The 20,322-nt window shown below is 52.2% G+C and overlaps 6 protein-coding genes across 6 annotated transcripts; 3 read left to right on the top strand and 3 right to left on the bottom strand.

Annotated features, from left to right (window-relative positions):
- Positions 1-164: 164 nt before the first annotated feature.
- T310_5439 (Protein phosphatase regulatory subunit (Ssc1)) lies at positions 165-2,795 on the bottom strand (the record flags this gene model as incomplete). Its single annotated transcript, XM_013471701.1, has 7 exons — positions 165-570; positions 623-750; positions 807-944; positions 1,039-1,392; positions 1,466-2,065; positions 2,209-2,643; positions 2,772-2,795. 7 exons carry the CDS (start codon positions 2,793-2,795, stop codon positions 165-167), a joined length of 2,085 nt encoding a protein of 694 aa, XP_013327155.1.
- Positions 2,796-4,332: 1,537 nt separating this feature from the next.
- On the top strand, positions 4,333-6,591 carry T310_5440 (RNA polymerase III transcription factor subunit; the record flags this gene model as incomplete). The annotated part of the gene is made up of 5 exons (XM_013471702.1): positions 4,333-4,478; positions 4,711-4,838; positions 4,898-4,975; positions 5,012-5,147; positions 5,199-6,591. The coding sequence occupies 5 exons, from the start codon at positions 4,333-4,335 to the stop codon at positions 6,589-6,591; spliced, it is 1,881 nt and encodes a 626-aa protein (XP_013327156.1).
- Positions 6,592-7,162: 571 nt separating this feature from the next.
- On the bottom strand, positions 7,163-8,368 carry T310_5441 (uncharacterized protein; the record flags this gene model as incomplete). The annotated part of the gene is made up of 2 exons (XM_013471703.1): positions 7,163-8,190; positions 8,257-8,368. The coding sequence occupies 2 exons, from the start codon at positions 8,366-8,368 to the stop codon at positions 7,163-7,165; spliced, it is 1,140 nt and encodes a 379-aa protein (XP_013327157.1).
- Positions 8,369-10,388: 2,020 nt separating this feature from the next.
- Positions 10,389-11,537, bottom strand: T310_5442 (Ribokinase; the record flags this gene model as incomplete). Its single annotated transcript, XM_013471704.1, has 1 exon — positions 10,389-11,537. The coding sequence occupies one exon, from the start codon at positions 11,535-11,537 to the stop codon at positions 10,389-10,391; it is 1,149 nt and encodes a 382-aa protein (XP_013327158.1).
- Positions 11,538-12,800: 1,263 nt separating this feature from the next.
- T310_5443 (DNA replication licensing factor Mcm5) lies at positions 12,801-15,159 on the top strand (the record flags this gene model as incomplete). Its single annotated transcript, XM_013471705.1, has 3 exons — positions 12,801-12,937; positions 13,012-13,138; positions 13,204-15,159. The coding sequence occupies 3 exons, from the start codon at positions 12,801-12,803 to the stop codon at positions 15,157-15,159; spliced, it is 2,220 nt and encodes a 739-aa protein (XP_013327159.1).
- Positions 15,160-15,789: 630 nt separating this feature from the next.
- On the top strand, positions 15,790-19,164 carry T310_5444 (GARP complex component (Vps54); the record flags this gene model as incomplete). Its single annotated transcript, XM_013471706.1, has 3 exons — positions 15,790-16,012; positions 16,081-18,952; positions 19,005-19,164. 3 exons carry the CDS (start codon positions 15,790-15,792, stop codon positions 19,162-19,164), a joined length of 3,255 nt encoding a protein of 1,084 aa, XP_013327160.1.
- Positions 19,165-20,322: the final 1,158 nt, after the last annotated feature.

A 20,322-nucleotide genomic window follows, 5' to 3' on the forward strand; every position in this document is an offset into this window, starting at 1 on the left:
CGTCAAGTGATCCTCGCCGCCGTGTCTGGATCAAACGGACGTCCAGGGTTAGAATCACGATTGCTAAAATAACACAGACCACAGTCTCTTAGCACATGGAAGAGATTTCAACGGAAAAGGGGAAGTATGGGGAAGAACGTGAATGCTCCTGGAAGCATGCAAGCTCATGAGGTACTAACCGAATTCTGGCTTTCTAATTCGCGCAGTCTCCGCTCTTTGACGGGGCTCGCCTCATCCTGCAGCTTGAGAGCGTTCAGCCTCTTCTGACTGTCTTGCGTGAGTGAGTCGACTTCATCAACGCGACCAATGACACCGTCCGCGGGGGCGCTGGAGTTCCCATTGGAACTCGCGTTAGAACTCGAGCCTGACTGAGAGCTAGAGCTAGGAAGGAGCCCTTTCTTCCGCTTCTCGGCTTGTTCTTCCAACAATTTCCATTTGTCACGTCGCGCCTTTTCACGCTGTTCAGCATTGTTCATCCGTTCATTATACGCTTGCGAGCAGTCGTCGAATAATTGAGGGTTAATTTCCATGAACAGTTTCATCGCATTGTACACCATGCTATGGATGGTTCTACAGATCGTCAATATCAGCACCATCCAGAAAATACTTTACCGAGACATACCTATTCCAGTGACCCTTAGAGTTCTCATAAAGCGGAGCAAACATAATGGGTAAAATCGTCTCAACATTGTCGCTAACCAGGTTACAAAAGTATTCGTTGTTCCAGAAATACAAGGCACGCTCTGCGACCTGTGAAATGGTTAGCATAAAAGATTCGTCATCAGGCATACGCATCGACGACAAACCTGAAAATGGGGACTGGCGACTGATTTCGCTAGCTGTTGAAAGAGAGGCTCCTGGACCTTGACAAATTCTGCCGGGTCCATCACCTCAAAGATGTCCTCGACTTCATTCAAAAACATGACCTCTTTGGTGCTATTCACCTTGGGCCAATAGCGGAGGAGTCCCAGAACGACCTGTGCTCGGGGCGTGAGCCAGTTTGCCGAGTGCCGGACTCGAGAGCTCGGACGGACTCACCTCTTCGGTCAGTGCAGAATCTTTCTCCAGGAATTGGACAATGCAGTAGGCCAGCTGCGGATGATACATGCTCAAGCACTTCACTTTGTGGAGCGGAATCAAAACTCGAGTCAAAAACAGCTTGTGTTCTTCCTTCAAAGGTAAAGCAAATCCGTTGATAATAGATCCCAGAATTTCCAGCAATTCTGCGATTCCGTTAAAGCGTTCGGTTTCATAGATAAATTGGAAAAAGACATTGTTTATCGAACGACGTATGTACGACCGCAGATTAAGAAACTTGCCGTAGATGCGATGTAATGTTGTCTTGAGAAAGTCGCGCTCTCTGGGATCTTCCGAGTCAAATAGTTCGAGTAACTAGTGACATTGGTAAGTTCCTGAACACGCCATTATTGGGACAGGGGCAGAAAGGAAAACAGCCAAATCTCACCTGAAGGACAAATTGATGATCGATATACTGTTTCGCAATGTTGGTGTTGAAGTCCTGGCTCTCAATAAACCTGAGGAAGAACTCGTAGACAACCTGGATATGAGGCCATGCCACTTCCAAAACCGGTTCGTCCTCTTCCGGGTCAAAGGCCTCTCCTTGCGGCGTGGTTGGCGGTGGAATTGGACGGAATAGATTCTTAGCAAACATCTCGACAACACGAGGATACATCGGCTCGGTGATGACGGAACGATTGTTGGCTACATAATCGAGGAGCTCGTGCAGCGCCAACCGCTTGATTTCCTTGGACTTCATATCGGCAGTCGGGTCATTGAAGTCAAAAATGATGTTGCATTGGTCAATCTTCTGCATGAAGAGTTCTTGACGGCGGTGCGGGGGAACTTCGTGGAAACCGGGCAGCTTCTCCAATTCCCGATGCCGTTGGTCTGAAACGTCAAACCTTGAAGAATGCTGTCGCTTCGGTGTCCTAATACCCTCGGACATGTCCTTCGGGGTCGACTGCAATCTGTCAAAGGCATGTGATTTTTTGGGCGGGGCGAGATCCCCAGGCATAGTCTCAGCGGCGCCAGGAGGAGGGACATGCTGATAAAAAGAATGTCAGCTGGATCAGGGCCAGGACCGAGTGAAGGCGATAGAAGGGTATCGATTGCAGCAACGATAGCTTTAGCGATGAAGAGGAAGTAAAGGGAAAAAAAAAACCTCAGACATGAGACAAGAGAACATACCGGTCCACTCGGACTGATGACTACACTAGGGGGAGCAGGCTGCAGTCCTTGTCTAGTGGGCGTCGCAGGGACGTTGTTATTGTTATTGTTGTTGTTGGCCGCCTGGCCAGCGGCATGGGAACCCGCACTGGCCTGGTTCTGAGGTATATAGTGCTGTCCGGCTGGAGCAGGATTAACCGCGCCCTGCGCATTGTGATGGACGGCAGCAGCATTGATCCCTCCCGCTGATGCATTGTCTGCTTGAGGGGCCTGTTTTCCCCGGATTTCATTTACCGAAGTTGTGGACGAGTTCGGTGTGAGATGGTTCGGGCTCGCAGAGGACTGGGCATGGTGGGACTGGCTGGCGGAAGACGCCGAGCTGGACGATGAGTTATTTGACGAATCTCGCTTTTTCGACGATTTGTTCGAGTCTTTGGCCCGAGAAAGCTGTTCGTGCTGAGCAGGTTAGCGTACCCCGGACAGTCATTGTTGGGGGTGAGATGGGGGGAGGCACTCCGCCGCAGGGAAAATGTCGCCCACAACCATCGATTGAGAAGCAGATGGACGGAGAGGGGATCACTCACCACTCTCTGCCTGAATCCTTTCATTGTAGCGAGCAGATTGACGACCACATGTACCGTAGTAACCTAGCAAATATTTCGGAAGGCCTGACCAACACCGAGTCACACAATCGGAGGAGGGGAGTCCCGCTCAACAGTGGAGTACGGTCGAAGACCACGACTGGGTCGTTTGTTTATAATCGGACCTGCAGATAACGGATATGAGCTATTGCAAGACAGGAACGGGTGGTTTGTTGACTGCCCACGATCGAGATTCAACGGAGCATCGTTTTGAGTGAGATGAAAGGTGGGAGATCTGGAGGAGTTGCGACGGCCACCGCTCCAATGCGACACGGTTAAGGGAACGCGCTAGAGCACCGGAACACGAAGCAGTTTAGGCATGGAGAAGAGGCCAGCGCAATGGCAGAGGGAGGGAGGCTGAAAAAGCGCAGGACATACCTGAGGAACTCCAGGGCGTGGGAGGAATTCACCAGAAGGCACACCTGTCGTTTAACTTAGCAGTAATATCGGCTGTGTCTGACGAGTCGTCCACATTAAACGCTGGGCGGTCTGGTGGAGGTTCGTCCCCGTGTCGCTTAGCGACAGGCAGGAGAGGAGCGGGGGACGGCCCCGGCGAGACCTACTAAAGAATAGTCGTGGATCGTGATGTGGCACCAGGGCAGCGGAGACGAGAGCAAGGACGCGGTCTGGAAGGATATAAGACTCGGACTCAACACGGTCACTGTTCGGAAAAGAAGAAAAGAGATGGAAAGAAATGGAATCAGCTGCTTATGGCCATCGCCAGATATAGGGGTGAGGATCAGGGAGCGTGGTCGGGATCTGAGGCTGAGGGGCGTCGTTGGTGCTGTGAGACTGCGGCAGAGCTGAGATGCCAGTGGGAGAAGCCGCCCGCCCCTAACTAATAATCCGTTGGAGGAGCCCTACTGATTCTTTGGGTATAACTAGCTAGGGACCGCGACGGGGGTTCAGGGCCCAATAGGGGTGCCAAGGAACTCCCCATATCGCGGCAGTTTATCCATCTCGTATTTTTTTTTCGTTTGTGAGGCTATTGCCATGCAGCTTCAATAGTATTTTCTTGCTGAGAAAAATCTCATCAGTCTGCAGGAATTTCATGAACATTGTCCTACTCGAGGCCCCCTGTGGCTGTAGGCCAATGAGTGAATGGCCTTGATTCACTTGTCTCCTGGTGGAGTGAAGACTGAGAATGACGGAACATCGCAGTCACCTGACCAACCAACCATTCTTGTCTTTGCCCGGCAAAAACGACAGAAGCTCCAAACAATGCAGTACTTACTTGAAAGATGCCTAATATGTACCTGTAAATAGAGCTCAGTTGATGGTGCTCGATTCAGGTGGAAATTCTTGACTAGTCGCATCAATGAATGGTGCTTCAGTTCAATTCGGAGAACTGTGGGAGATATATATTTGGAAAAACTCATACCATATCTCTCACCCACCACATGCAGGCCACCACCACCCGATTTTATAATAGATTGTGTTGAATTTTGTCCAGGTCATTTCAGCTGGTCGCTCTCCCTTCTCTCGCATTTGCACTCGTCTCATCATGGCCGACAGACATGGAGATAGGACCGCACCGTTCTATTCAATTCCTCCACGGCAGATTGTTGGTGTCGAACATCCAGGTGTTGTCAAAAACGTCGATAGAGCAATTGCTACGCTTCATGGCAACGATGGCATCGCCAAGGTAGGGTGATAAATCTGTTGTTCGGTTCTAGGAATCTGACCAGCTTTCTATCAGATTCTGAACTCCCCCCAAACCTGATACTCCAGCAAATCTATCTCTCCGTCCAGAGGATCCCCTGTCCAGGCCGCTGCAATCAACCAGCAGCCTGTCAAATAATATCTTGCTCCGGGTGACGGTTCCCAAATGGACCGGACGGAAGCGCAAAAGGGGTTCTGATGAACCTTTCACGGATTGCAGACCAGTCTCGGGGCATACCGAGACTGAGAGGAGAGATGCAAAAACATTATTACGCAGTCTTCGTGACAATGTTGGGAAATACACCATCGAGCCAGTTGGCCGTGTGGAACGGACTCATGTTTTTCGCGGTATGCATCTTTCTGTTGACAGCAGAAGAATTAGAAGCTGATCAGATATATCCCTCTAGGCATTCCGGATTTCGTATTCTCAACCGCGTCGAGCCCATTTACGCAGAAATTCCGAGAGCACATTCTGCCATTTGACTGTATGAGTTTCCATGAAAGTTCCTGATGAAAAATAGCCTTACTGACCATCATCCAATGCGCAGTTGAGAAGATGAAGGGGTTTGACATCAGTATGAGCAAAGGAGAGGTTCGCAACGTGGATATCATACCACCACCCTCATTTAGTGTTGGAGATGTTCCGTTCCAGTACACGTATGTCGAGATTCATTTTAGTTTTCATTGATCTTCACTGACGTTCCCTAGGTACCGCCAAAACCCTACGGTCAAGCAGTCAGTTGACACGACTGGGAAAATAACGACTGTCAACACCCAACAGAGCAGCAAAGTTCTCACCCACCTCGTTCCATACGATATTCCAGTTGTGCCTTCCAAGCCACGGGAAAACTGCCCTCCTATATCGTCACTCGACAAGACTCTCCAGGAGACCATTGCGGCCCTTGAGGCCCTCTTCGCTGAGCGTCCAGCGTGGACCCGCCGCGGACTGCGCAACTCTCTCAAGAGCAACGAGCAACGCTATTGCCTGCGTCATGCAATCGCCTACGTCGGATACATCTTCCGTTCGGGGCCCTGGCGGGACGCCATTGTCAAGCTCGGCCACGACCCTCGCTCGTCACCGGATTACCGGATCTATCAAACGTTCGTATTCCGCATCCTTCCTCGGGAGCCCGAACTCGCGCGCGACGGCGGCGGAGGACGGCGACATACGCTCCCTCGGCCGTCGGAAACCGTCAATGACCCATCCAAAGACGGCACCAGTAATACGCACCTGTTTACGGGAAAGCCACCCCTGCCACTTGACGGCAAGATCTGGATGGTCTGCGACCTCGTCGACCCTATACTGCGGCAGATCCTCATGCCCGAGAATCCACCACCAAACTTCCTCCGGTCGACGTGCGACTGGATCTGCGACGGCTGGTACGGCAACGGCACGCTGGCCAAAGCGCGGACAATCATCCGCGCCAAAATCCACGCCATGACGCAACAGAACCGCGTCCCCGACGACTCGGAGTTTATGCGCATCCTCTCTTTCCCGGACCACGCCGATGCCGACGACAACCTGGCCGCTTTCCACCTGGACCCGGAAACCGCAACCTCGCGGGAGATGCAGCTGGCGACCGAAGTGCGAGCCACGATCAAAGGCGCGCCGAATTGGAAGGCTGCGGGGATGGACCATCGGCAGCGCACCGCCCGGAACCAGCCGCACACACCCACCGCAACAGCCGTCGAGATAGCAGGCACTGATGATACGGCGGCCGCAGCGGCAGCAGCAGCAGCAGAAGCCAAAGAGGTCCGATGGGAAGACGAAGACGAGGCCGAAGCGGCACGGCGATTGGTGGAAGAAGAGGAGGAAAGCGAAGGCGAAGAAGAGGCGATCGAACGGGAGGAAATCGCTGCTGCTGTCGCTGCTGAAGAAGCACAGCAGCAGCAGCAGCAGCAATTACGCCCGAAACTGGACGAAGCTAACAGCGATGAGGAGATGATGGCGGACGAAGACGAGGAAGAAGAAGAGGAAGAAGAAGAAGAGGAGGAGGATGAGGAGGAGGAAGAAGAGGAAGATGATGATGAAGACCAAGAATTAGATCCCGAAAACATGGACTTGGAGAAGGGAGAAGAAGACGACGAAGACGAAGTTTGACAGTACGATTATACTGTCATCATCGTGATCAATCATCAATCAGAGTGTACTCTGTACTATGGTGATGAAAAGAATAGGGGCTTTCATAATGATACCTAGCGTGTCCAAAAATCCCATTCGAGAACGAACTCGTGACTATGTACATGCATACACATAACCTCATCACCCATAACAAGTCATTCCATCCGTGACATCCATCCATTGCACTCATTCTCATCCCAGGTACGTGAGTGATAACAGTACTCCAAGACAGAAACGCCGATTCGAATCAAACCGGCTGACACAAAACCATCAACAAGCTTAAAAAAAAAGCCCGAACAAAGTGCATGCACGAGACCGTAAGCCTAGAACCCCAATCAATTCCATTTTTGCAAAACAAGATCAGCAAATTGATAAACCAAAGACAAGAACACGGACACCCAAGGTGGTCAGATGAGGCAGGGTTATTAGACTGAGAGAGACAAATGAAAAAAAAAAAAGCCGCCATGCGCCGTTGCTTAACCGCGTGAATTGAGATTGTCATACCGAGCCATACCAACGCCAATCCAGAGCAGTATGAAAAGTATCTAGTTCAAGCAGAGGCGAAGAGGTTGGTAGTCTTGACACCTTCAGCAGCGGCTTGGGCCGCCTCCTCGGCAGCGCTACCGCTCTCCCAGATCTCGACTTCAGCGTCAGAAGGCTCGGTGGCCCTCGTCTTCTCAGGAGCAGTCTGGCTAGCCTCAACAGGGGCACTAACCTCCAGAGACGCGATGGCAGGCGCGCAGAGAGGCTGAGATTTTGACTGAGAAGACGAGGTGGAATTGGTGAAGTCCAAGTTCGGAGCAAAAGCCGGCTTCTCATTCAGAGTCTCCGGTTCATCGTCCTCAACGACGACGAAGGAGAGGGCATGGCAACCGGCGCCATAGTAATCTGACGCCTTCAGTTCTCCCAAAGGAGTGCGAGGCTCATCGGTCATCAGGTTCTTTCTGGTCGTAGGCTCAGTAGTGGTCTGCTGGCCCGTGGTGGGCATGGTGATGCCAAGCTCGTGTGGTGGGATATTCTCTTTTCCACGGCTGTCCGTCTTGGTTTTGCCTTCGTCGTTGCTGATGTCGAGGAAACAGGCAGAGTGTTGCATCGAATTGGTCATCTCATCCTGCACGGTGTCGACGTAGATGTCAAAAAACCACGAGGCCGGCTTAGCAGGGGAGTGTCGCTTAGGCTTCTCAGTCGCTAGGGCGGTTGCGATAGAGAATGGCGCACGATGGACGGCACGCTTGCTGGCAATCTCAGGCCGGGTAACAGCACCGGTAGAACGGCGACCAAAGCCTCTGCATGGCTTGGGTGGAGGAGAACGACCGGCAGGCTTGCAAATGCGAGTAACCGGGGCAGTGGAAGTACGGCTGGCCCGGGGAGTTGAGGTGCCATGGGCGGCGACCTTGGAGTCAGACGGGGCCAATGCGACACGGTTTGTCTTGGGAGTTTTAAGAGGCTCTTTGGAGAGATCCTCATCGTCCTCAAAAGAACGCTTCCGCTTTGTACTCTGTTTGAGAGTGGTGGGATCCACGTTTTCCGAGTCGGAGTCAGAGGGAATAGAACGCTTTTGAGACATCGCAGCAGCACCTGTACAAGTCAGAAGACGCGTCCTGAGATACGTGTCTCTAACAGCACATCAAGCGCCAGTCATACCATTTTGCTGATTCATGAAATTTTCCTTTGCTTTCTGCAAGGCGCGGAGACGCGCAGCATCCAAGCTGGCAAAAGGCCGACGCACAGTGGGTGCCATAGTCAAAGTAGCCATTTTATGATGGCGGTGGATATGCAGTGACTAGCGGTGTAGGACGGGCGGTAAGGAAGCGCGACGAATATCACATAGGGGTGAAGGACTTGGTCAAGTAGGAGACGAATGCGGAGGGATGGCAGATGATAGAGAGCGAATGAGTTAAGAAGGGAGTTGATGCGAAAGCGAAGCGAGTCGAGGAAGGGATCGAGTTGGCAGATAAGAGTTACAGGCAAATCAAGCGAAGGTATTAGGTACTGGGCATAGGAGGGAAAAAGCGGGACAGATAGAAGCGCCCAAGTTCGCCAGACTCCAGCGAAGGAGTCAGACACTTCCGTTCTTTAGGAAGTACAGGATATTCAGTGCTGATAGACCTTGACGACGTGTAGATGGTAAGGGCCGCCAAGCTTGAGATGTTGACGCGATAAGAATACACAATTAGCCCGAGAACGGTGCAGCAAAGGAAGGACGAGAGCAACCCAGAGGACTAAGTGATCCCACACACCCCGAGGAAGAGAAGAAGCACAGTGAGCGAGAAAGAGGACGATGAGGTGGGCGGCCGGGGGTGTATATGCAAGCGGAGGCTTTTTGGCCGTCAGCCATCCCACCGCGGAGAAGTATGCGTTGCCACCCACAGCGCTGCAGGAGGCAGAATGATGGCTGAATGGAACAACTAGCGTGCGTCTGACGAGCAGAGATTCTTCGCGGGTTGACGCCGCAGAGACTGCGAATGCTACAATGCCAGTGGCCGAGGGCACGAAGATCTGAATGCTTGGAGGAGGAGCGCGCGTCGTTGTTTGGCTGAGGCTCGCGGGCCGTGCAGAATGCTGTGCGTTCGAAAGCAAGGCGCGCCGCAACCATCGCCGGGGGCAATTGGACGACAGCGCTCCCCCTCGCCGCGCCTACAGACTAGTCCAGGACGCCCTTCCAGGTTGATGCTGGACGAAAGCCCCTTTCTACACACATCAGAAGCTTGCAAAGGCGCGTCGCTGGTTGCTTCCAAGCGCGCTCCACCGCGGGTCTGCATGTCTCGGTAGTCGACTACTAGGTTGATTATTATCAGATCTAGGGTTAAAAAAGAGGTAACTACTAGCTAGGGAAGACCGGCAGAGGATGAGATCAGCGGCAATTCTTGCGGAGTGCCCGTAGACTACGGATGTTTATCTCAGATAGCCTTGTTAATTAATGTTGGCTGATCATGCGAATCGCTTTGTTTGGGCGTCCTGCAGCCGGCAGAGTCACGACACGCCGCGGTGGAATCGTTACCGCGCCCTTACAGCCGCGTACCCGACGCGCGGCAGCAGCGCAGAAGTACTCCGCCTGCGCCATCCGGCGGCAGGGTACCTGCCACACCGCGCCACCGCACGTCCGTCGCCCACGCGTCGTATCGTCGTTACGCGATCGATACCGTACCGCTATCCTCGATGGGGATTTCTCCGTCATGCAGGATGCGCTCTGTCCTTCTTGGCTGTCTGATATACTATTAATATTATTGCCTCTTAGTAGTTACTACGCTCCGGCCTCTCCTAGTCTCAGTTTCGGCTGATCCAAGCTCGCTGTTGTCATGGTTTCTCCTGCGACCTGGTGCTAATCCCTCGTACGGCCCCGCGTGGACACGCAGTTCGATATACGCTCTGCCCCTCACGCGGTGCTTCATCCGCGAGTCATGGTCTACCGTAGGTCTTTCTACTGGCAATGCGAGGATTTTGATGAAACCTCTCATTAAGTTGGTTGTTGTCTCCCGTGCAGTGTGCAGTTGGCGGGCAAGAGCAGGCCATTCGAGAGACTGAATCTCTATCCCTGGTAAATAAGCGCTGAGGCGTCTCTCGCTTTTCCAGTCAACCACAAATTGGGGCCATGCTCATGTGATGTCCAGTAGCTACCTAACTCAATGACCGGAACCCTTCATCCCTTTTTCCATTCAGACTCGATGAATTCGAGTTCCTTATGTATGTATGTACAGTGCTTAGGATCTCACAACGAACACAAGAATTGTACTGTACAGTACGGCATTTTCGTACTAGTTGATCTCGCGCTTGTTTCAAATCTCGTCTTCCCACGGAATGCTGTCCATCGCGCCCGCCCTCTCCACGCAGCGTGCAGCAGCTCGCGTGGCGCGTTTCATGGCCTCATCTATAATGTTCTGATAGCGCTCCTTCTTGTCGTCGCCCGCAAGATCCTGACCCGACTTGCCCTGCGCTCGACGATGCTCCCGCCACCGCGCGATGTGCACCGCGTATCCGCCTACAAATGTGTCCCCGGCTGCCGTGGTGTCGAGAACTTTTTCGACTTTGGCAGCAGGAATCTCGTTGACGAACCTGGTGACGCCGTCGGCTGGGCCAGACGTACCCGCGTCGGTGGCACTGTACCAAACACCTTTTGCCCCCAGGGTGATGACAACATAGGTGACCCCTAGTTTGTGGAAATACCGAGCTACCTTTTCCCTATCGCTTTCTCCGGCTGCCTCTGGCACGACACGTAGAAGTTGCTCTGTCTTGGGCGTCATCAATTCGGCCTCACTCTCGTTCATGATTAAGTGGTCGACCGTTGCGTATACGTCTTCTGGTAGTCCGCCCGGCGGAGCGGGTGCTGGATTGAATATGACTTCGGGACCTGCCTCGATCCCCTTCTTCCCGTCACGTCGGTTCTTCTCTTTGAATGCCCGAATCTCTCTTAGAATTCCAATCACGGTGTCAACAGGGATCTCTCCCTGCATGACGATGATATCAGGGACCGGTGCTGCCAGACCCGTCCCTAGTACTTCGGGGATCGGTTGCATACCGGAGTAATTCGCCCCTGGTGAAAAGAAAATGCGGTTCTCGCCGCCTGCAGAGGAGTCTACCACAATTACAGCAACGCCTGTGTAGGCATCCTCGATGGTTCTGATCCGCGACGTGTCCAACCCTGAACTCTCCAGAGTCGGCCGCAGGAGAGTCTGAAAGTGCCCATCGCGTCCACCTACCGCGCCAACCATCTCGACCTTGACCGGGCTCGCTGATGACGAGGACGATGTGGACGAGGGTCGCGATCGGGACAGCCGTCCACATGCGACAGCCTGGTTCGCACCTTTTCCTCCTGCGCTTGTCATAAAGGATGTCGCGGTTATGGTCTCTCCCGGGCCGGGGAAGCGCGGGGTCACAGAGACCATGTCGACATTGAGAGAGCCAATGACTCGAATCAAGGGAGCCATGCTTTTTGGATATCAGTAGATGTAGACCTGGAAGTACGCAAACTTCAAAAGAACAAAAGCAAGAGTAATGACCCCAAGAGAAGATATCAGAAACTTAGACGTCTCCCCCAGGCTCGTTCGCCCGACTTGCAAGTCCGTCAATTCGAATTCCTCTGTCGCTTGATGGGTGAGGAGATGCAAACCGTGGTCACGATGTAAATTTTTGTTACTTCGAACTGAATGAAAGCTGGGAATTATGTGAAAAGTCTATTACGTTTCTCTTGTCTGACGATAAGTTTCCCGCACCCCGCCGACATCATTGGCTGCGTGGGGCAGCTTAGGGACGCTCGGCTGGACGTGTGGGCGGCGGCATGCCGACCGACGTCGTATCGAGTATCGAGCAAAATCAATACTCTATTAATAGAAGAAGGCTGTCTGATTCGAAATCATTCTCATTATTCTGGACTAAATCTATTGCCTGCGACCTGTAAATACTCCTTACGCCCTGTCTTTAATTACACCAGGCTCCGTCCATAGACAAAAAGGTTGGAAAAGTGAAGTGGATCGAATAATTTGGACGTGAGCTTCATCATACGTAGTACGAAGTATATCGAGTCTCATTAACAGGCCAACAACCTTTTTATCGCGGGTGGGGAATCATATCAGACCGTAAAATACAGAGTGCTCTGTATGGACCTCAGGAGTATGTACTCCGTATTGGCATTCGAAATCTTCTTCTGCCTACTCCTTACATGGAACTGACAGGTTGAAATCTGACTGTCTCAGACCAAAGAGCGGTGAGAATATTCAATTGATCTTTGTACGTGTGTGAGATTATAGATAATTGAGACATCTTGTTTCAAACATTCCCAGAGAAGAGGCAAGGAGTCGGACTTTGTACGGAGAATTCCATTTGTTCCTTTGAATTCATGTATTCAGCTTATTCTGTGGCGCTCCGGATCTCCTGGCCTGACTACGAAGTACTCCGCACAAGTAGCCTAGTTCTACTATGTAACATGCCTGTTCTTCAATTGGAGAAAGGGTGTCAAGTCAGTAACTGACCGCTGATAATCTGAGATCACGTGGATACGAGACTACCAAAAGGGAAACCACTTAACGCGTAAAACGCGCGACGCGTTTCTTTCGCGTCTCTCCGACTTCCCTTGTGGAAACGACACCGCAAGGGGAGATACCTCGACGCTTTTTTCGTGCCTTTCCCCGCACAACGACAACAAGCACCAAGACCACAGCTTGTCTTTGGCATCATTTGTATCAAATGCAAAGATGGACAGACGTACACCATATACGTTGAGCGTCCTCGCTCCTAGTCAGGATGGTGTCGAGGAATCCCGCACGCAGATTCAGGCTCGCCTGCGGGAGTTTATTCTTGCTTTCCAACTCGACAATGCGTTCATTTACAGGTGAGCGGCAAAAATGAACTGGCGGAGAACATGGCAAAAGAAAAAAAAAGAATCCTTGCTTACTGGCCGTGTAGAGATCAACTTCGGCAAAATGTCCTGGTAAAGCAGTATTACTGCGACGTTGACATTGCGCACTTGATCTCCTATAACGAGGAGCTCGCTCACAAGCTCACGACGGAGCCGGCTGAGATCATTCCTCTGGTGAGCTTTTTCTTATTGTGATATTTGATATGGAATCGTAATGCTTATGCGGACATCTCTTTTAGTTCGAAGCTGCTCTGAAGCAGTGCACGCAACACATCGTCTATCCCTCTCAAAGAGACATTGACCTCCCTCCGCACCAGCTACTTCTTCATTCCAGTGCATCTCACATCTCCATCAGAGACCTCAACGCCACAAACATCTCTCATCTCGTTCGAATCCCCGGTATTGTGATCGGTGCATCGACGATATCCTCAAAGGCCACTGTCGTTAATATTAAGTGCAAGAACTGCGAGTACACTGAAAATATCACTGTGGATAGCGGGTTCGCTGGTCTTTCGTTGCCTAGACAGTGCGGTCGCAGGCCTCAGCCCGGAGAACAACCGCAAGAGAAGTGCCCTTTGGATCCCTATGTGATCGTGCACGAGAAATGTCAATTTGTCGACCAACAGGTGCTCAAGCTCCAGGAAGCTCCCGATCAGGTGCCTGTGGGTGAACTGCCGCGTCATGTTCTCATCTCTGCAGACCGATACCTTGCTAACCGCGTCGTCCCTGGCACGCGGTGCACGGTAATGGGTATCTTCTCGATTTATCAGTCCAAGGGTGGTGGGAAAGGCAATGCTGTCGCCCTCCGCAATCCCTATCTGCGGGCTGTGGGAATCAGTACCGATGTTGATCACAACGCTAAGGGCGCGGCGATCTTCACGGAAGAGGAGGAGCAGGAGTTTTTAGAGATGAGCCGCAGACCTGATTTGTATGAAGCTCTCGCCCGAAGCATTGCGCCTTCGATTTATGGCAACCTGGATATCAAAAAGGCCATTGTGTGTCTGCTCATGGGCGGCTCGAAGAAGATTCTTCCGGACGGCATGAAGCTTCGTGGAGACATTAACGTCCTGTTACTGGGAGATCCCGGTACTGCCAAGTCCCAGCTGCTGAAATTTGTGGAAAAGGTGGCTCCCATCGCCATCTACACGTCGGGCAAGGGTTCGTCAGCGGCCGGTCTGACGGCTTCTGTCCAGCGAGACCCCACTACCCGCGAGTTTTATCTTGAAGGAGGTGCGATGGTCCTTGCTGATGGAGGAGTTGTCTGTATCGATGAGTTCGACAAGATGAGAGACGAAGATCGGGTGGCCATTCACGAAGCCATGGAGCAGCAAACCATCTCCATCGCCAAGGCTGGTATTACAACAATTCTCAATGCGAGGACCTCGGTTCTTGCAGCTGCCAACCCGATCTTTGGCCGTTACGACGATCTGAAGACACCTGGCGAGAACATCGATTTCCAGACAACTATCCTGTCTCGTTTTGATATGATCTTCATTGTGCGAGACGACCATGAGCGAAGTCGCGATGAGCGGATAGCACGCCATGTCATGGGCATTCATATGGGTGGAAAAGGTGTGGAGGAGCACGTTGAAGCGGAGATCCCCGTCGAGAAAATGAAACGGTATATTAGCTACTGCAGATCGTACGTTGACGCTTTTGCTCCCTACTTTTTGCCTCTTCGTGAAGCTAACGAGTTCTCTAGACGCTGTGCCCCTCAGCTTTCCCCAGAAGCAGCAGAGAAGCTGTCGTCGCATTTTGTGTCAATTCGCAAACAAGTCCACCGCGCTGAACTTGACGCGAACGCCCGTTCATCAATCCCGATCACTGTGCGCCAACTGGAGGCTATCATTCGGATTACGGAGGCTCTTGCCAAATTGAGCTTGTCACCCGTCGCCACTGAAGCTCATGTCGACGAGGCGATCCGGCTTTTCCTCGCGTCGACGATGGATGCTGTGACTCAGGGTGAAGCCCAAGGAAGCAAAGAGCTCATGGAGGAGGCGAGCAAGGTTGAGGACGAGTTGAAGCGTCGTCTTCCGATCGGCTGGAGTACCAGCCTGGCAACTCTACGCCGCGAGTTCGTCGACGGCAGAGGGTATAGCGAGCAGGCCCTGAACCGAGCACTGCTGGTGCTGCAACGCAGAGAGACAATCCAGATCCGGTCAGGAGGTTCGCAGGTCTACAGGAATGGAGTGTAGAACATGCCTCGTTTTGCTTTGTCTGCGTTTCTGATGAGGTGACGTTCACATCATGTATATTTTACGGAGTCATCATTCTATTGGCTTACTACTGGGAGTGATTTCGACCATGCAGCGAGCGATCGGAGGATTCTATACAAGAGGGATCAAGAGATTCAGGTGGATTTGGTGTTGGGCGTTCTCGGATTGCATGCAGCTCATAGTGGTTACTAGAATAATACCCGTTCGATGAGTATTTCAGCATGGCACGCCTTCTCCGTATGGTAAACGTCCATTATCCTCTGATCTAATGCTGTGCTATTTATGTGTCCGGAACGGGTTGTCCCGAGGCCCGGTCAGGCACTCGGTGCAAAGTGCGGGCGCGGCCAAGGACGCCTTACCCGATCGGGCGCGCTGTCATGTAGCAGGTGGCTGCGCTTCACGTTGTTGGGAGCTTCAACTGCACGGCACCTTCGACCCTTACTGCCTTTCGCCGGAGATCTGTACGGAGTACAGGTATTGGGAGACTCCAGAATCCCAGATAGCGGCAACCAGAGTGGTCCCCTGGGCAATGTGCCGGTAACGCCCTGGAGACACTCGCTCCTTTCATGGTGGATGACCTGCTCGTAGGCGCCGGCCTCCTCGAACGAGATGAGCAGTGCAAGCCCGCGGAAGTCGATCGACAGTTTGGCCTCAGCCACCTCCACCCCGTCCATCTCGCAGTATTCGTTCACGCAGCATGAATCCCCCCGTTCGGCTCCGTCCCAGCGGTATCTTCCCCGGCGGTCGTCCACCGCGAGTTCGATTGTCAGCATTGGCGGGATCCTTGACACTTCCCAGCATCATGGATCAATAGCCGAGTCAGGTCAGAATGGTTCGTGCAGACCTGAACATGAACTGGGAAAAGACGACTTTAGGATGCTAATATTTTTCTCTATCTAGCCATCTCTACCTTGCTTCAACCTCCTATCGTCCGAACCGGTCTCGTTCCCCACACTGCAGTGCCCTCGAGTGGATATAAGCCGCCATCTACCAAAGACATTCCTCCGGTGACGCTGACGAACATACCGCGTGTGGAATCGAAGGCGTTTCAGCAGTATCTCAGTCAAGTTGGATCGTTGTACGATGCCTTCCAACGCGCGAAAGAAGGCGGCGAGGAGGGCGATTCTCAGTTGGTACGAGGCAGTAAGGCAGGCATCGTCAAGACCGATGAGTTCGAGACCTTGAAAGCGCATTCACGGGAGCGACATGAACGGCGTTATTCTGGAATGTCCGCGAGCTCTCGCGCCACTTCACCATTTGATGCGCGGGGAAGACGACCCTATGGCGGACGGGGAAGGGCCCCTCAAATCGTGGCTCCTCTCTCGACCATTCCCAATGTATACTTTGAGGAAGACTTCCATCTAGAGAATCCGCGCACCTTTGATGTTGTCTCCGAAAGGTCTGAAGTGGTCCGACAACCATCGAGGCCGCCAGCTCAGGAGAAGACTGCCAATGGAGAAACGGTGGAGCCAGCCAGTACTGGCAGAAAGGCGCTAGCAACGAATGCGATTCTCCAAGAGAAGCTCTCTTGGTATATGGATACGGTAGAAATCCATCTCATCTCATCGATTTCGACCGCCTCCAAGTCCTTTTTCACTGCCCTGGGGTCACTACGCGAACTCCACGCAGAGGCTGCCGATTCCGTTAAAAGGATACAGGCCCTGCGGAAGGATCTTCATAAGATTGACAAGGAGATGGCCATGGGTGGGCTCAAAGTAGTCAATCTGCGCCGCCGCAGGGAGAACGTTCGGAAGTTGGCCGATGCAGTGGCTCAATTACATGAAGTGGTAGAGTCTGTGGCTGACTGCGAAGAACTGGTGGAAAAGGGAGAAATTGAGGAGGCTATGGAGGCGTTGGACGAGGTGGAGAGGCTGATGGCCGGGGAACAGGTTTCCAGACGGCGAGGTAAAGACGATTCTGCACAAGAGGAGCAGAGGCAGAATATCGACTTGAGGGGCCTGAAGGCCTTGCAAGGAGCTTCTGAGGACCTCGCGAAGCTCCGACAACGAATTGGGATGGGCTATGAAAGCAGATTTTTGGACGCCTTGTTGGGCGATTTGCGACGACACGTCAGCAGTGTCTCCCCGGACGTGACGCTACAGCGCTGGGGAATGTCCTTCCATCGGGTCCGGGGTGGCCAGCGGCCGCCATCAGTCTCTCCTGCATACATGTCTTTTGATGATCAGCTGAGATCCAGACTGCATGTGGAGCTCATGGGTCTGGGTAGAGCTCACTACACGATGCCTGCAGCGACTTCCTTCAAGAACGCGGTACTGCGGGAGATGAAAGGGCTGATTCGCAGACATCTTCCCAACTCAAGTGACGATGACAATGAGTCGATGGTGTCTGCGTCTACGCATGGCGGGCGACAGTTGAGCCAGCAGGAGAAGTCGTCAATCCTCGCACGGAATCTACGGGCGCTGGAGCCTGGCGATGCGTATGATATGCTGAAGCAAATATATACGGGTGTCAGTGAATGTCTGAGGAGACTCAGCGTCCAGGTCAAGGTTCTTCTGGACATTACCAGCGGTCTTGGAGCTCAGTCGGGCGTCCGATCGCCACCGCGAAGTCCAGAACCGCAAAGCTTGGATGATGTGGTAGAGTCGACAAAGAAAGGAAGGGCTGCAGATGTCGTCGCCGCCCAGGAGGAGATCCTTCAAGTGCTGGACATGTCTAGTCTGCTGGGTCAGGCTGTCGATATTGTCCAGTCTCAGATCGTCAAGGTTCTCAAGGTGCGGTCGGAGCAGACTTCACACCTTCCTCTGGAAGATTTCCTGAAGTACTTTAGTCTCAACCGGCTCTTCGCCGATGAATGCGAGGCGATTTCTGGTCGGAGCGGCACCGCGCTGAAGACGGTGGTTGATAATCAGATCCGAGACTTTATTGTCAGGTTTAGCGACAACCAGCGCCATCGCATCGTGGAGGTCATGGATTCGGATAAATGGGACGCCAAAGACTTTGGCGACGGAGAAAACCGTACACTTTCCAGGATCCTTCGCGCGAGTACGGCAGACGTTGATGCGTGGCTGCAGGCCTCGAAGATCTGGTTACGGCCAGAAGATATACCGGAGGAGGCTGCGCCAGAAAACGGCACGGCGATCAACGGCTCTGGCAAAGACAAGGTCAGAACGGCCACGTTTGACGAGCAGCGATACATCCTGCCAGAATCAGCTTTGACGATTATGAAGAGCATTGAAGAGTTTGAGTGTCTCACGGCCAACATCCCTAGTATGGCGCAAGAGATCGGGTCCAATCTCGTGGAGTGTCTAAAACTCTTCAACTCACGCTCGTCACAGCTAATTCTTGGTGCGGGGGCCACGAGAAGCGCAGGGTTGAAAAACATCACCACCAAGCATCTGGCGCTGTCGTCGCAGGCTCTGAGCTTCATCATCGCATTGATACCGTATGTGCGTGAATTTGTGCGCCGGCATTCGTCGTCGAGCCAGCTGATTGCCGAATTCGACAAGGTCAAACGGCTCTGCCAGGAGCACCAGAATGGCATCCATGAGAAGCTGGTGGACATTATGAGCTCTCGGTCGGCGAGCCATGTCGCTGCGATGAAGAAGATCGACTGGGACACGAAGGAGGCCGGCACGAGCGGGTACATGGAGACGTTGACGAAGGAGACGGCGACGCTGCATCGGGTCCTGGCCAGGCATTTCCCTGAAATGACGGTAATGATGATTATGAATCCGGTTTTTAGCAACTACAAGGAGCAGTGGACCAAGGCGTTTCAGGAGGCGACGGTCAAGACGGAAACGGGGAGACAGAGGTGAGTTGACAGTTTGCGTCTTCTGCTTAGGATAGCACGCTGACTACGGTAGGATGCTGGCCGACGTTGAATTCTTCAACTCGAAGATCTGCAAGATCGACGGGTCTGGGGACTTGGGCGAGCACCTGATTCAGGTGGTCAAGGCCAAGACGATTACGCCGGAGCCGAACGGGTCGTCGTCGTCGCCAGAGACTGAAAAGGCGGGTTCATGATGCTCATATACATCGCTCAGCTGTGCTAGCTATATTTAGGCATGCACAGCGTCCTGACTATTTATTTTATTTATTTTTTTTATTTCTTTTTTTCTTTGTCGACTTTTTAGATGTGTATATGTTTAATTTTCAATTTCAATACCACTGCCGCTGCCTCTGTTACAGTGGGCTTCTCCTTCTCTCGTTTTATATATTTTTAATTCCGTTGCCTGTCAGCCAGCCAGCCTAGAGTGAATAGACATTTCCTTTGTGACGAGCAATATTTTCTGTTAATCACACTGATGCGAGATTAAGATAGCAAATAGAGTGTGTACAATATGTACTTGAGAACAATCCTGATCCAAGGGTAAATAAATAATATTTTTTCTTCCCTTCTAATTTCAAAATAGTATCTTGTTTGTATGTCTGTAGACATGTCTAGTTTTGACAAACTCGAACTAATAAGCCCTTTGATCTAATTCTTTAATATCGATTCAATTCAATTTAAGTCAACTCGATGGGACAATCAATTAATCAATCAATGAATAAAACCATATATTATTTTTTTCTCATTCATTCACTCCTTCGTTCATCCCTCTTCTAACCCTAATGTAAATAACTACCTTCCAGAGAAACTCTCCCCCTCAGTAACAGACACACACACACACTGACACATATATATAGGTATATTTCAAGCCTTCTGCCCCCCCAACCCCTTCTTCTCCCCCAACGTCCGCGGCTTCTTTTTTCCTCCTTTCCCACTCCCCTTGTACGGATACCCGCGACTCCCCTGCCCGCTGTGCAGGCCCACCGTGCCCATCTCCTCGGGGAGTTGGGCGGCTTTCCAGGAGCGGTCGACGTCGGAGCCCTTGCAGCAAGCATAACCATTACCATTAAACATAAGTCTCAAGCAGACGGACAAACAGAAAGATGGATGGGGGTTCTTTCTGGTGGGTAATGAGATGTGTTTGGGGGGGGGTGGGATGTTTTTACCGGAAATGACCCATGCACTTTCGACACGCCGGTGTTGACGATGGCGTTGTCGCTTTGGGGGATGCCGTCGTCGTACATTGCTCCTCGGGGCATGATGTAAATATATATAAGTATATCTGACTTGTGTGGTTGGAATGACAAGAAATGAAGTGAAATAAACTTGGATGGGATATGGTAATAGCTAAT

Source organism: Rasamsonia emersonii (genome assembly GCF_000968595.1).
Source record: "Rasamsonia emersonii CBS 393.64 chromosome Unknown ctg1118621760282, whole genome shotgun sequence".
NCBI lineage: Eukaryota > Fungi > Ascomycota > Eurotiomycetes > Eurotiales > Trichocomaceae > Rasamsonia > Rasamsonia emersonii.